Source organism: Procambarus clarkii, chromosome 14 (assembly GCF_040958095.1).
Source record: "Procambarus clarkii isolate CNS0578487 chromosome 14, FALCON_Pclarkii_2.0, whole genome shotgun sequence".
Classification (NCBI taxonomy): Eukaryota; Metazoa; Arthropoda; class Malacostraca; order Decapoda; family Cambaridae; genus Procambarus; species Procambarus clarkii.
The window spans coordinates 50533754-50550409 of NC_091163.1; the positions used below are offsets into that span (position 1 = coordinate 50533754).

At 48.3% G+C, this 16656-nt stretch overlaps 2 protein-coding genes across 6 annotated transcripts in view; one reads left to right on the top strand and one right to left on the bottom strand.

Annotated features, from left to right (window-relative positions):
- LOC138364644 (tripartite motif-containing protein 3-like) overlaps positions 1-16656 on the bottom strand; it is a 220383-nt gene that overhangs the window by 182041 nt on the left and 21686 nt on the right. The gene's annotated exons all lie outside the window — the stretch shown is intronic.
- Positions 360-6881, top strand: LOC138364643 (uncharacterized). The gene is made up of 2 exons (XM_069324611.1): positions 360-584; positions 1148-6881. The coding sequence occupies exons 1-2, from the start codon at positions 536-538 to the stop codon at positions 5956-5958; spliced, it is 4860 nt and encodes a 1619-aa protein (XP_069180712.1). The 5' UTR covers positions 360-535; the 3' UTR covers positions 5959-6881.

The following is a 16656-nucleotide window of genomic DNA, read 5'->3' on the forward strand; positions in this document are numbered from 1 at the left end:
ATTTTTCTATTTTTTGCTTTGCAATATTGCGTCGTCAGTGGGCACACCTGTGTTCAGGTTAGTTCAGTATGCCGCCTGTTATGACCCTGGGTTCTCCAGTGGAAACCAGAGGTCAAAATTGAGCTATTAAACTTCCTAAGTAGTACAGTTGGCGCATTTCGAATGGAAATTGTTTGTATCTTCCCTGCCAGACGTAAGACTATTATTGTTTCTCAAAGAACATTTAAAGACTGAGCTGGGGGTTGATTATTAAATAATAACATAGGCACCAACTTTGCTTACTAATACTTTCTAATCATTCATAAAGTAACAATACGTTGCATAGGGGAAGATCTTTAATGTGCTTAGCTGCACGATCAATTAGGCTCCTCCCGGCACCACGACATGAGGGAGGCAGCTGGTGGCTAGCTCGGGCTTCTCTCTGGCTGGTGTGTGAGGATAAGACCTACTCTGTGGCTGTATCCCTACTCTTCTCCCTTCTCCTCTTACTTATTTCCCTTACCCTAAGTTCCTGTACCCTTAAGTTAAGTATTATATGGTGTTAAGTGTGCCTACTCTGGTAGTAACTATTGGTGAGACCTGGGGTTAGTATTTGCCAGTGTTTTGTTTACCCTAAGTGTTGTGTTTTGTATTAGGGTACCACATGGTCTCACTACCCTAAGCTGCATCCAGCTTCAGTGCTTATCCAGTAGTACTTTACCCTAGCTTGTTATTAGTGTAAACCTTGTATCCTGTCTATGTGGACCAAGGCTTTTAACGTAAGATAGGGTGGTAAAGTTATTATTATTATTGTTATTGGTGTGAGTGTATATGGGGGGTTGTTAAGGGGTTAATAAATAAGTACATGAATTACAGAGTATCTCTTCTTCCAAGGTGGGAGCGCAGTGATCAACCCTTAGACTAACATATATGGTCTTGTAGCAAGTTATTACTACTGTGGATAGTTTATTTTGGGGGCCGGGCCTTTTAGCTCTCCCATATTTGATACTCTTGTCTTCTAACTACCTATACCCCTTATTAGTACCAGTACCCCATAGAAGCCCCACTCATATCAGTTGTAACAAGTGGGGGCCTGTCCGGGATTAACATTATAAGTGTAAAAAATTAGATTCTTGAGTGCCAAAATTAAAACTTTGTATTTCCGCAGAACGGTTGTGTGCTAGCCTAGGGTCCAGCTCATCTAGCAAAGGACATTCTTGCACTGACTGGACACCCAGCTGGATCCCTTCACGATTAAGGTTAGTGTGGCCCTGTGTTAGGGGCCGTGCAAATTTTTGTTTTTTTTTCCAATTTTTATTTTTTAATTTTTTCTTTGGCTGGGAGCTAAAATTATTAGTGATGTCTTCTGAAATGCAGAAACTGGCAAGGGAGCCTTCAGTGGTAGAGATAAAGAAACTTAAAAAGTCTAATTTAGTATTGTTAGGCCAGGAATTTGGCCTAGAATTAAATGTCGCAGATAAAAAGTGGACTTTGGTGAATGAAATATTACAACATTGTATTGATGAACAACTATTGGCAAGTGATACACCTTTATGCCAGCCTAGCCAAGCAGAAAGTGCAACTCATAGGGAAAGTGAATTAGCTTTAGAGTTAGCAAAAATAAAATTAGAGGAGCAAAAACTCAAAACCGAGGAGGCTAGAATTAGAGCGAATGCCACTGGACCTCCACCTGCCGGGGATTCAAACCCCAGGCATTATGAGAAAAAGCATAATTTGCCTGAATTTTCCGAGTCTGACCCTGAAAGGTTTTTCAACCATTTTCAGAGAGTGGCCACGTCCATGAACTGGCCAAAGGAAGAGTGGGTAAAAATCCTACAGGGAAGACTTAGGGGTAAAGCACAAGATATTTTTATAAACATGCCTGACGACGAGTGTTTCGAATATGATAAAGTCAGGGAATGTATTTTGCGGGCATATGAAATTACTCCTGAAGCTCACCGCCAAGTTTATCGTAACCTTAGGCCTACTCACAACCAACCGCTCACTGAATTTGTGAATGATCAAATTCGATTATTTGATAGATGGATTCGCTCGGCGAAAGCCGAAACATACGAGGCTCTCAGGAACTTAATTTTAATGGAGCATTTTATAGATGTTATGCCAGAGAACGTATCACAATACATTAAAGGAAGGATAGAGTTAAATTCTAAAATAGGGGATTTGGCCAAGTTGGCAGAAAACTACCAATTGGCGGGCAAAAGGCCCAATAAAAATAATTATACCCCACAGAGTAGCAAACCTTATACCCACAGCCAGTCCAGACCAGCTCATTCTAACCCTTTACCTAATGCACCTTCTGTTTCAGACATAACTAACCCTGTTAAAGTGTCTAGCCCAACGGCACCTAAAGGTGAACCGAAGGGTAATTCTGTTAGTAATGTCTCTTCTCCCCGACGTTTTTGTGGTCACTGTAATCGTCCAAACCACACTATTAGCCGTTGTTGGCAACTGCACCCTGAAAAAAGACCCAATGCTCTAGTTGTGACACAGGGCTTGAGGCTTTCAGAAGGGTTAGGGAGTAAGACCTCCAACCCACAGTGGTTGGACTTGCTTACCCCATTCTTATCGAAAGGGAGACTACTTTTGTCTGAGGGTTCTTCCTGGAAGGACGTGGTGATCTTCCGAGACACCGGTGCCATCCAGACTTTAATTTTAGAGAGTGCGTTGCAAGGTGCCAACACTCTCGACACTGGAGAGGTGGTACTGGTCGAGGGTGTCACTAGTGATACTCGGGCAGTACCCCTCCATAAGGTTACCCTGGAATCTGATTTCCACAAGGGTGTTTGTACAGTCGGAGTCACTTCATACCTACCTTTCCCTAATGTTGATGTAATAGTTGGTAATGATTTAGCAGGGGATAAGGTAGGGGACTCCAGACTGCCTATTATGTTGCCTACCCCTAAGGTTTGCCTGGATCCACCCGCCGCAGAGGATAATGTTGTGTACCCTGCGTGCGCGGTGACCAGGTCTATGGGACTTAAATGTAAGGGCAGCCCTGTGCTTGCCAAGGTGGTAAATCCCGAGGTCACGAGGAGTTTTCCGAGTGGTGAAAACCAAGTGGACCTCGCGGACACATTCATGGCCCGACTCGATGACGTGGCCGAGGACATTGTGGAGAGCCTGCCACTGCCGTCTACCGAGAGTAGTGGAGAGGTGGAGGAGAACAATGTTGAGCCTCGGCCAATGGCATCTGACCAAGGCCTAGATGCCTCCTTGAGTGAGTTACAGAAAGCTGACCCCACTCTTGCAGATTGTCATGAAACAGCCGTCTCTATGGAGGAAATTGTAGACGCAGCAACTGGGTACTACTACAATGATCGGATTTTTATGAGAAAATGGAGACCACAGAGTGCTCCCTTGTCAAATGAGTGGGAGGTAGTCCACCAGGTTATGTTGCCGACCTGCTATAGAGAAAGAGTTTTGGCAGCTGCTCATGATGATCCTATGGGGGGACATCAAGGTATTAATATTACGTATCACAAAATTTTAAAGTATTTTTTCTGGCCCAAGCTGAAAAGCGATGTGGCAAAATTTTGTAATGCGTGTATTGTTTGTCAACTGGTTGGGAAACCAAACCAGACTCCACCTAAAGCTCCTCTAAGGCCTATTGTCGTGCCGGAGGAACCATTTTCTCATGTGGTAATGGACTGTGTTGGACCATTACCTAGAACTAAGTCTGGTAATATTTACCTAATCACGATGATGTGTATCACTACTCGTTACCCAGAGGCTTTTGCTGTAAGGAACATCCGAGCAAAAACTGTTGTTGCTCGTATGTTGCAATTTTTTTCCACTTTTGGACTGCCTCGGGTCGTGCAAACTGACAATGGTACTAATTTTAAGTCTGATGTTTTCGAGCAATTTTGTAAGGAACATGGAATAACTCATAAGGTTTCCAGCCCATACCATCCACAGAGTCAGGGGGTAATTGAACGTTTCCATCTAACTCTGAAGCAGATGTTGAAGACATCGTGCGAGAGTTCCCACACCTTCTGGGATGAGAATTTACCGTATGTTTTGTTTGCGGCTAGAGAGGGATTACAAAGTTCACTGGGCTGTTCTCCTTTTGAGTTAGTCTTTGGCCATAAAGTTCGTGGACCCTTGCAAATGTTACAGGAGAATCTGTTAGGGAACGTAACGTTATCCGAAGGTTCGGCTTTCTTTGCGCAACACCACCAGAGACTCAAGGACTGCAAGGCGGCTGCATTAAAGTATCTTGGCAAGGCCCAAGAAAAGATGAAAGAACGTAACGATGCTAAATCTAAGTTACGGGTATTTCAGCCTGGCGACCCTGTCCTGGTATTAAAGCCTCGACTAGGGAACACTATGTCCCACAAGTACGAAGGCCCCTACATTGTGACAGAAAAGACTGGGGACCTCACGTACAAAGTGAGGCACTCTGACAAACGTAACCAGGTAATGCTCATACATGTAAATCGACTGAAGAAGTTCCAGGGCCCCAGGCCCATTGCACTAACCAATGTTTCCATTTCCAGTGAGAGAGGGGATGATTGTTCTGGGGACCCAACTAATCTCATTTTCAATAATTCTAGTTCTGTGAATGCTGTGGAGGAACTGTCCCATTTGCAGATGGCCCAACGTGAAGAGGTGCAGTCGTTGGTTGCTGAATTCTCCAGTCTGTTCGGGGATGTCCCGACCCAGACTGATGCCATTTGCCATGATGTCGAATTGACGGACTACACTCCCATTCGCCTTCAACCCTATCGGATGAGTCCAGAAAAGAAGGCCATCGTACGGAAGGAGGTCGACTTCTTGCTCCAGCACGGCCTCATCCGGCCGAGCCAGGGCTCTTGGTGCTCGCCCTGCCTTTTGGTCCCCAAACCAGACGGCTCCTGGCGATTATGCACCGACTATCGGCAGCTCAACAAGGTGACCATTGTGGATGCCTATCCACTGCCCCTCCTCGAGGACTGCATTGACGAGTTGGGAAATGCCAAGTACGTTTCGAAATTCGACCTCTCGAGGGGGTATTATCAAATCCCACTCACTGAACGTGCTAAACAGCTCACCGCGTTCGTGACACCCGAGGGTGTTTTTGAGTATCAAGTGTTACCGTTCGGCTTGCGTAATGCCCCTGCCACGTTCCAGAGACTCATGAACTCTCTACTCGCTAATGTGCCAAATTGTCGGGCGTATTTAGATGATATCGTGCTGTTTGACAGTAATTGGGCTGACCACATAGCTAGGTTACGCCAGTTGTTTGCCATCTTGAAAAGGGCAAATCTTACCTTAAATGCTAAAAAGTGTCATTTTGGCCAAGGCACAGTGACGTACCTCGGTTATGAAGTGGGCCAAGGAAAAGTGTTACCTCGGCAAGATAAAATCAATGCCATTCTGGAGTATCCAGTACTAAAGTCTAAAAAGGACGTTCAAAGATTTATCGGTATGTGTGCGTACTATCGACGTTTTTGTCAGAACTTTTCCAGTGTTGCCACTCCTCTCACAGACTTGTTGCGGAAAGCCGTTAAATTTAAGTGGTCATCAAACTGTGCAGAGGCATTTAAAAATTTGAAATTGATCTTAGCTTCCGCCCCAGTGCTTGCTAGTCCAAGGTTCGACCGACCGTTTAAAATTCATGTTGACGCGTCTGACTCGGGTGCTGGTGCAGTGTTGTTGCAAACTGGGGATGATCAGGTGGAACACCCAGTATATTATTACTCTGTGAAATTCGACAAGGCGCAACGCAATTATTCAGTGGTAGAAAAAGAGGCGTTGGCGCTAGTGTTAACATGTAAAAAGTTCGAAGTTTACCTCACAGGTAATATAGTGGAAGTGTACACGGACCATAACCCACTAGTCTTCCTGACTCAGATGAAGGGTAAGAATAAACGCATCCTCAGGTGGGCATTGTACCTACAGGACTTCAATCTTTCCATTACCCACCTACCGGGCAGACTCAACGTGATAGCCGACGCTCTGTCCCGGTTGCCTGAATAACGTTCATCTGAGCCACAGAAAGCCATTTACCAACTGTCATGCTTTAGTTATTTTTTTTTAGGTTCTCCTGTGACATTAAATATTCCGTGTCCAATTGATTTACTTCCCTGTTGTGTATGTTTTTTTTTCCTTTCAGAGAACTCCTTTGTATTTTTTTTTTTTTTTTTTTGCAGAGAAATTGCTTTTGATTGATTTTTTGTTTGTCATATGTTTTTCTTTTTGTTCTCTGTATACTCTTACAAAAAAATATGACTACTATTCTAGTAGTCACATTTTTTTTTCTCTGAAGGGGGGAGGAGTGTTATGACCCTGGGTTCTCCAGTGGAAACCAGAGGTCAAAATTGAGCTATTAAACTTCCTAAGTAGTACAGTTGGCGCATTTCGAATGGAAATTGTTTGTATCTTCCCTGCCAGACGTAAGACTATTATTGTTTCTCAAAGAGCATTTAAAGACTGAGCTGGGGGTTGATTATTAAATAATAACATAGGCACCAACTTTGCTTACTAATACTTTCTAATCATTCATAAAGTAACAATACGTTGCATAGGGGAAGATCTTTAATGTGCTTAGCTGCACGATCAATTAGGCTCCTCCCGGCACCACGACATGAGGGAGGCAGCTGGTGGCTAGCTCGGGCTTCTCTCTGGCTGGTGTGTGAGGATAAGACCTACTCTGTGGCTGTATCCCTACTCTTCTCCCTTCTCCTCTTACTTATTTCCCTTACCCTAAGTTCCTGTACCCTTAAGTTAAGTATTATATGGTGTTAAGTGTGCCTACTCTGGTAGTAACTATTGGTGAGACCTGGGGTTAGTATTTGCCAGTGTTTTGTTTACCCTAAGTGTTGTGTTTTGTATTAGGGTACCACATGGTCTCACTACCCTAAGCTGCATCCAGCTTCAGTGCTTATCCAGTAGTACTTTACCCTAGCTTGTTATTAGTGTAAACCTTGTATCCTGTCTATGTGGACCAAGGCTTTTAACGTAAGATAGGGTGGTAAAGTTATTATTATTATTGTTATTGGTGTGAGTGTATATGGGGGGTTGTTAAGGGGTTAATAAATAAGTACATGAATTACAGAGTATCTCTTCTTCCAAGGTGGGAGCGCAGTGATCAACCCTTAGACTAACATATATGGTCTTGTAGCAAGTTATTACTACTGTGGATAGTTTATTTTGGGGGCCGGGCCTTTTAGCTCTCCCATATTTGATACTCTTGTCTTCTAACTACCTATACCCCTTATTAGTACCAGTACCCCATAGAAGCCCCACTCATATCAGTTGTAACACCGCCGCACAGCAATGGACCGGCGTCATTGCTATTTTAGCTGTTTGTTTTAGTGCCACGGGATGGACATTAACGTAACATAAACTTGATGTTGTATTAGTTTAGTCTCTTGTTATTAATAAATTATTTGTTGTTATAGAAACGGTCTTTGATGTCAACCCTTCAACCATTCTTTTCCACCCATGTTCTGCTTTATTACGATTGTTGCAATGTTTTAAATGACGGTTGTTCTTGGGAATTTGAATTCCAATTCATAGCACCACATCAAATACAAATATTTGATTGTGAGAACCCGTCGGTTACCCTTTATTGGTTTTAACGTCCTGTTTAACTAGGAGGAATCAGCAGCCTATGTGGACAGGTTTTCACCCTAGTGGTGGAAGCCTGGCGGTTTGCTCCCGCTTTTCCTTTTTCTATTGGACTCATGCTTATCTGCCGTGTGCAGTTCTTTAAACTTGAGGTCCACCTCCTAAGGGAGGTAGGCGTAGAAAAAAATCTCACAGCCCTCTCATAAAGTTTCTTAAAATTGGCAATGATTTTCTGGTCCATAGGCTAAAGTAGAGGAGTGGTGTTGGGAGGAAGGAACTTTATTGTAACAAAACTAAATTCCTCCATCAATGAATCCTCCAAGCCTGGAGGATGGGCAGGAGCATTATTGGGGAGAAGCAGGGCCTTGAGTGGCAAACTGTTCTCCTGCAAATATTTTTTGATGGCAGGGTACACCACTTCATTCACCCACTCCGTAAAAAATTGCCTAGTCACCCATGCCTTAGCATTAGCCTTCCACATCACACACATTTTGTGTTTCTGCACATTATATTTTTTGAAAACCCTTGGATTTTCGGATTGATACACAAGCAATGGTTTAATTTTCAAATCGCCACTAGCATTACCACACAACACTAGAGTAAACCAATCTTTCATAGGCTTGTGTCCAGGCAATGACTTCTCTTCCTTGGTAATGTATGTTTTGTTTGGCAATCTTTTCCAAAATAGCCCTGTCTCATCACAATTAAACACTTGTTGTGGTAGGTATGCCTCACTGTGCGCAAAATCTTTAAAAAAATTCGCCAATGAATCTTTCAGCCGCTGGTTTGTCTGAGCTGGCAGCCTCCCCATGCCTAACAACACTATGAATTCCACTTCTTTTTCTAAATTTCTCAAACCATCCCCTGCTCGCATTAAACTCTTTCACTTCTGCATCACTCGTTCCAGGGGTTTTCTTCAAAAGGTCTTCATGCAATTTTCTTGCCTTTTCACAAATGATGGCCTCCTAAACGCTATCACCCGCTAACTCCTTGTTGTGTATCCAAATTAATAATAACTGTTCAACATCTTCACGTGTTTGTGTTCTATGTTTTGTGATTATTGATACGCCTTTTGCCACTTTAGCACCCATAATGTCCTTTTTCTTAGGCAGTATGGTGGATATCGTTGATTGGGATTTGTTGTATTGCCTAGCCAATTCAACAACCCGCACATCATCTTCATATTTACGAATGATCTCTTGTTTCTGATCTATGGTCATCCTTACATGTGATCTCATATGTTGAGCCTTACCACTGACTTTCCTGGGACTCATGCCATGATATATAATAATTACTTTAATTAATTTAATGTTCAAAATGCAAAAAATCACCACAAACGCGGAATTTCTTATAGGCGCGATCGTCACTAAGTGGGCAGCTGTAGTAAACTGAGGCAGATAAGAACGAGTGACCGAGAACCACACGCTCGGTCGACCCGAACGTGTACCAACAAATATCGTTAGTCAACAACACCATCGTATGTCGAGTCGCATTTTTCGATGAAATTTACATCGTAACTCGAAATTATCGTAAGTCGGGGCAATCGTAAGTCGAGGTGCCACTGTATATCCATATCAGCCATAATAGCTCCGGGAAGCCGACAAGGGCTCCCCCAAGAGAAGCACAAAAACAATTAAATTCTTCACAAAGAATTCAGACATGATCATCACTAAGCAGGAGACACTGGTAAACCAGGAACCACGCGCTCGGTCGACCTATACGTGTATCAACAAACTTGCCAAGCGAGGCAGAGCTTGTATACTGAGTTAAATTTTTATGAAGAAACTGAGCTCGTAAGCCGAAATATTAGTAAAGAGGGGCATTCGTCAACCGAGGTTCCACTGTACTGTACAGTGCATCCTCACTTTTAACGAACCTCGCTCTAACGAATTCCCAGCTGGTTTGAATAAATTGCATTCGGTACTAAATGTTCAGTGGAATATACAAATATTCATCTGTATTGTTTTACTGATGGTGTTGACCTAGACTGGCACGGCAAGGCTGGTGAGAGAATTGTGTACTGTACACACTCTTCACATCGACCACTTCAATATCCGTATCACTAGTATCAGACACCTGTACAGTATTAGATCTTTTTCCAGATTCAAGTTATCAATATCAGTGGCATGGTCATCTCCAAGCAATATGCCCTGCATTTGAACATCGGAGTGTTTTCTCAACATGGCCGAATGGGGACTGGGAGCTCAATGTGGATGTGTCCAACATGGTTGCTACAGTAAAAAACCAGCGTTGAATGTAATGAAACGTCATTTTCTGGGTGAGTCCCGGAGGCTCCCCGGAGCTATCCATGGCTGATATGGATACCCTAACTATTTTGCATCAGTCGATGTGGGTGGAGTTCTAGGCCTACTGGGGACCACGAGCCAGAACCTGGCCCCCTCAGAGAGGCATGGGGAGCAATGGCCCATAGAAATGCATATGTGATTTGGAGCATTCTATATCTGCCATTGACCGGGACAGGCACCCAGAAAGGTGAGCGCCACAAAACAAACCCCTATTCTGGTTAACAACAAAAATCGACAGACGAGTGGACAGAACTCCCCCAGGAAAACGAACTAACAAGCATGACGTCACACGAGCCGCGCCGCATGTCTGCGCAGCTCCCCCCACCCCGGGAGGGGGAAGGGGGAGCCCCAAACCCCCGCACCGGCGATCCCCGCCCCAGTTTTGAGGCTGGATATCAAAACCGCGAAAAAAACGCCGACCGGAGGGCGGGAGGGTGCCGGGGAGCCTCCGGGACTCACCCAGAAAATGGCGTTTCATTAGATTCAACGCTGGTTTTCTGCGGGGAGCCCCTACGGCTCCCCAGAGCTACTTCACCAAAGACTACCTAAGAAAACAAGGGGACATACCCAGGAGGCGGTCGGTGAACCACTCCTCAACACGAAGTCAAGACGACAACTCAAGGACCCCTCCGGAAAGCAGCAGGCACATCATTCACCATAAAAAGGGAGAACGGCCGCAGACGAAGAAACCTATGACCACGACCATAGGAGCCAAAAACCACTGCGCCTGAGAAGAGCATGAAGCTCTGCCACACGACCCCCAGAGGCCAATGCCAACATAAAAAGAGAGCCGAGGCAAAGCAAACCAGACCCCAAGGAGCCACAACCACCATGGATAAGAAAAACAGGAGAGCACCCTGTCCAAAGACAGGACGGCACAGGCAGTACATAAGCAGGCCAGAGGTGAAACAACGCACGAGACAGCCTGCAAAACGGCGCAGAAGGAACATCGATACCGAAAGCTAGCAGCAGAAACCAAGGTGCCAGTCCCAGGAACGGCCCCAAGCGCCTCTACATCCTCCGCAAGCCAATCCTATGACAGCCCCAGGAGGGAAAAGAAAACGCAGGACCAAAACCAAAATGCCACAAGCGTGCAAGTCCACTGCCACAAGTGCAGCCGACAGGGAAGGAACCCGCATAAGGAGCCGCCCCGCACCAACATCCCGCAGAAGGGCAGGAGCGAAAAGACTCATTAAGAGGAGCAAAATCGCCCCCAGGAAAACAAGTAGCACCGAGATAGCGCAAAGAGAAGAGATATGCACAAAAGAACAAGAAGGCCAAACACCCAGAAGATGCCAGGAATAGGACCCACAAGCTCTAGAAAGGACCGGAGGGAAGTAGCAAAACCGTCCCGAACCTTCGAGAACAAAAAGAAGCAAACACAAAGGACAAAGGCACAAAAACCCCGTCGCACCCGAGACCAAAAGTCATGCAAAAACCCCAAGAAGAGGGAGACATGACGGAGAAGGCCCGTCCCGGAAAAAAGGGGCGAAGACCGTAGAAAAGCACCCACCGACAGGACGGAAACAACGGGCATAATGGACAAGGAAACCGAGCCCAGGGAGGGGCCGATGCCCACAAAGCACGTGCAGAGAGGGGGAACGGAAAAACCCCACACCACAAAACCGCAAGCCCCGCCCAGAGGGGTAGAAATACCCCGGCGGGGAATAACGGGGCCTGAGGCCCCTCACGTGAGCCCCACCCCAGCCCCGGGAACCCCACCTGCAGGCCCCGGGGCTGAGCTGTCCCCTCAAAGCCCCAGCGTCAAGAAAAACCCCAGGGCAGCCGGGAAAAACACTAAGGAAGGGAGCCCACTAGGCTCTGGAACTTGAACCGAAACCGGAGGATAGGCGAGGGGCGAGATGAAGACCCCAAGCTCATCCCCAGCCAGCACAACGAGGCGAGGACAAACCAGAGAATCCAAGGAACATGGAAAAAACAGGCCTGGCACAGCAAGACCAGCAAGGAGGGAGGGCCCCAGAGGGAGCACGGAAGAGCCGAACATAATGCCACAACCAACCCTGACACGCAGCTGCAGTACCAAAACCGCAGCAAAACGTCACCACACTCCCCGAGGAAGCAACAGAAGATAGATAAATCGTACATGAGTGGCACACAAGGGGACACAGGCGGAAACCGAGCACCCAACTGAGCCACAGGGACGGTAGAAGAAATGTGTGCAGTGTAACAGGCAATCGAAGGAACACATTAGACAGCCCAACTTGGCCTGACCCCATACACAGCCCCAAGAGCAGAGACGAGAGCATCCATGAAGCACAGAATCCACTCAATAGGCAAACGACAGGGGAGAGGCGGAACCAGAGCCAGAACCCAATCCTGCAAGCACAAGGAGGCGAGCACAAAACACCCTCGACACAGGAAAACGTACCACCGAACAAGCACCCTCACCGTTGCACTGCGGAACAAGGTGGAGGCGGGGTCCCGAACTCCAGCAAGGTTAGACAAGCACAGGAGAGGGGCAGGAGTACAGGCAGGAGCCGCCTCGGAAGGGACATGAGGCTACCCGCAGACACCCGTGAACCAAGGAAGGAATCAGGTGGAGAACAAGAGCTGCCCAGTATGGGCTAATAGCCCTGCAGTAGGCACCTCGGGTGGTACGGTCCACGTTCTCAAGGACGTATGTACACCCATTCCTACTTTCAAAAACAAAAACAGTGTCAGGACAAAGGAGATGCCAAACCGCACCAACTCACCTGCAGAACATAGGCACTGAAGGGCCATGACTCAAGCTTTCGAGTCCGTAGCCGCCAGAGGCGGCCAGGGCGCCAATGCTGGAGAGGAGGGGAGCGGCGAAGGAGGCTCCCCAGCCTAGAACGCAGGGAAAAACCACGTGATTTCCCCACAGCGGCACCCCAGAACACCCCCAAAGCAACGGGGCACGGATTAGATTATGAAAAGAGGGAGAGGTGAAGAACCCCGAGAGAAAATGGATGCAGAACACGTGTGCACACCACCCGGAACCAAAACTAACTCCCACGCCGCATGCGCAGGACGCGAAAAACAAAAAGTAGCCCAACAAGGCGAGAAGTAGCCCAACCAGTCGAGAAGTAGCCCAACAAGGCGAGAAGTAGCCCAACTGGCGACAGTAGCCCAACCGGCTACAAGGAGCCCAACAAGGCGAGAAGTAGCCCAAGTAGCGACAAGCAGCCCAACTGGCGACAAGCAGCCCAAACTGCAACAAGGAGCCCAAATGGCTACAAGGAGCCCAAAACGGCTACAAGGAGCCCAAAACGGCTACAAGGAGCCCAAAACGGCTACGAGGAGCCCAAAACGGCTACGAGGAGCCCAAAACGGCTACGAGGAGCCCAAAACGGCTACGAGGAGCCCAAAACGGCTACGAGGAGCCCAAAACGGCTACAAGGAGCCCAAAACGGCTACAAGGAGCCCAAAACGGCTACAAGGAGCCCAAAACGGCTACAAGGAGCCCAAACGGCTACAAGGAGCCCAAACGGCTACAAGGAGCCCAAACGGCTACGAGGAGCCCAAACGGCTACGAGGAGCCCAAAACGGCTACGAGGAGCCCAAAACGGCTACGAGGAGCCCAAAACGGCTACGAGGAGCCCAAAACGGCTACGAGGAGCCCAAAACGGCTACGAGGAGCCCAAAACGGCTACGAGGAGCCCAAAACGGCTACGAGGAGCCCAAAACGGCTACGAGGAGCCCAAAACGGCTACGAGGAGCCCAAAACGGCTACAAGGAGCCCAAACGGCTACAAGGAGCCCAAACGGCTGCAAGGAGCCCAAACGGCTGCAAGGAGCCCAAACGGCTGCAAGGAGCCCAAACGGCTACAAGGAGCCCAACCTGTCCAGAACAGAAGGAACCAGAATGGAGGCAAACTCCGGGACACACAGGAGGCAAGCCGCAAAGGCCAACTGCACCACAGGCGAAGAGATGCAGTTAGCCGAAAACCTCCGGAAGACGTAACCGAAGAAACCACAGGGACACGGAACCGAACCCGGGGAGGAGCAGAACCCAAGCCCAAATCGTACGCAGAGGGGGGAAAGAAAACCCCACTCCTCGCAACAGTAAGCCCCACTCAGAAGGACGGAAATCCAGGCGGGGCGCAATGGAGCCCAAGGCCCCCAAAGCCGCTCCTCCCCAACCCCAGGAGCCTCTAAACCAGGCCCCGGGGCCGAGTCGACCTCCAAAGCCCCGGCCCCACAAGAAAAAGCCGAGGCAGCTGAGAGAGCTGGAAGAGAAGGGGCTCACTGGTCAGAGCCCGGAGCATCGGCCGGAGGAACAGACTCGAATGCCTCCGCAGCTACCCCGGACGGGGCAACCCCCGAAACTGCCCAAGTCTCAGAACCTCTAACCCCGCCCCGACCCCGAAGCCTGCAGATGCATAGGGGCCGGAAGCAGGAGGGGGAAAAACAAGGGGGGCATGGAAGAACCAAGGCTGAAGTGACCAAAACCCCCAAGTCTGGGTCCCTACACAAGCGGGGCAGCATCGGGGCGTCCGGGGAAGCGACAAACGTGAGCGCGTTGCAACATCCTACCCAGCAACGAGCGAGCTGCCTGCACCCATGGGAATTCATCAGCAGACTGGGTGAATGGAGTCACGAACAAGCAACAAAGCTCACAGGACTCAGGGTCGAATGTGTCACTGACCCAACAGGCAGCATGATGGAGGCAAAAACAAGGAGAGTCACCCTGAGACAAAGGGACAGAGCAACCCTCAACTCGCACAAAGCGAGAGGGGACCCAAGGGTCTCCACTATCGGACCCGAGAGCCCCCGCGGGGTGTCCCAGGGCCCCTAGACTGGGTCTGCTAAGGATTATCCCAGACAGAACACTGCTAACCGGCACCCCAAACTACCAAGCAAACTGCTAAAGCTGAACCCACAGGACGTGTCCACCCGTGAGGGCGAAGCAGGGGGTGCCACCACACAAACGAACCTAATATAAGGGGGGGGGAAACACAAGGCAGACCCCCATACCAGGCAAAAACAAATATAAAAGAAAAACCACACAAGCGGACAACGTACCCAGAGGGAACAGAGCCGGCCGCTGTCATAGGTGAAAACTAGCTACGCAGTACCCTGCGCCCCACCAGTGCTATAACTACCACTTACCCCAAGGTAAACAAGGGAGTAAAACCCCCAAACACTCGGGGTGGCCAAACGCCAAGCAGCGAAAAGCCAACAGAGGTAGACCCAAGGTGACTTGTGGAAGGCAACCCCAAGCCCCAAGGGCAGTACTTACAGGGCACTCAGGGAGGGTGACCCTAAGCACATGCAGCCCGAGTACCTGAGAATACTACTCCCAGCTCACACGACCACCGTAAGAGCATCACTGAAAACAAGTCACAGCACCAAGACAAGACTGGAGCTGGAGCCACACAACCGTGCATTATCCCATCAGCCGAGGAACTGGGGCGGGGATCGCCGGTGCGGGGGTCTGGGACTCCCCCTTCCCCCTCCCGGGGAGGGGGGAGCTGCGCACACATGCGGCGCGGCTCGTACTCACCTAATTGTACTCACCTAATTGTGCTTGCGGGGGTTGAGCTCTGGCTCTTTGGTCCCGCCTCTCAACCGTCAATCAACTGGTGTACAGATTCCTGAGCCTATTGGGCTCTATCATATCTACATTTGAAACTGTGAATGGAGTCAGCCTCCACCACATCACTTCCTAATGCATTCCATTTGCTAACTACTCTGACACTGAAAAAGTTCTTTCTAACGTCTCTGTGGCTCATTTGGGTACTCAGCTTCCACCTGTGTCCCCTTGTTCGCGTCCCACCAGTGTTGAAAAGTTCGTCCTTGTTTACCCGGTCGATTCCCCTGAGGATTTTGTAGGTTGTGATCATGTCCCCCCTTACTCTTCTGTCTTCCAGTGTCGTGAGGTGCATTTCCCGCAGCCTTTCCTCATAACTCATGCCTCTTAGTTCTGGGACTAGTCTAGTAGCATACCTTTGGACTTTTTCCAGCTTCGTCTTGTGCTTGACAAGGTACGGGCTCCATGCTGGGGCCGCATACTCCAGGATTGGTCTTACATATGTGGTGTACAAGATTCTGAATGATTCCTTACACAGGTTCCTGAACGCCGTTCTGATGTTAGCCAGCCTCGCATATGCCGCAGACGTTATTCTCTTTATGTGGGCTTCAGGAGACAGGTTTGGTGTGATATCAACTCCTAGATCTTTCTCTCTGTTTCATTAAGTACTTCATCTCCTATTCTGTATCCTGTGCCTGGCCTCCTGTTTCCACTGCCTAGTTTCATTACTTTGCATTTACTCGGGTTGAACTTCAACAGCCATTTGTTGGACCATTCACTCAGTCTATCCAGGTCATCTTGTAGCCTCCTACTATCATCCTCTGTTTCAATCCTCCTCATAATTTTTGCATCGTCGGCAAACATTGAGAGGAACGAATCTATACCCTCTGGGAGATCATTTACATATACCAGAAACAGTATAGGTCCGAGGACTGACCCCTGCGGGACTCCACTTGTGACGTCTCGCCAATCTGAGACTTCACCCCTCACACAGACTCGTTGTCTCCTGTTGCTTAGGTATTCCTCTATCCACCGGAGTACCTTCCCTCTCACTCCAGCCTGCATCTCCAACTTTCGCACTAGCCTCTTGTGTGGCACTGTATCAAAGGCTTTCTGACAATCCAAAAATATGCAGTCTACCCACCCTTCTCTTTCTTGCCTTATTTTTGTTGCCTGGTCGTAGAATTCAAGTAACCCTGTGAGGCAGGACCTGCCATCCCTGAACCCATGTTGATGCTGTGTTACAAAGTTCCTTCGCTCCAGATGCTCCACTAGTTTTTTTCGC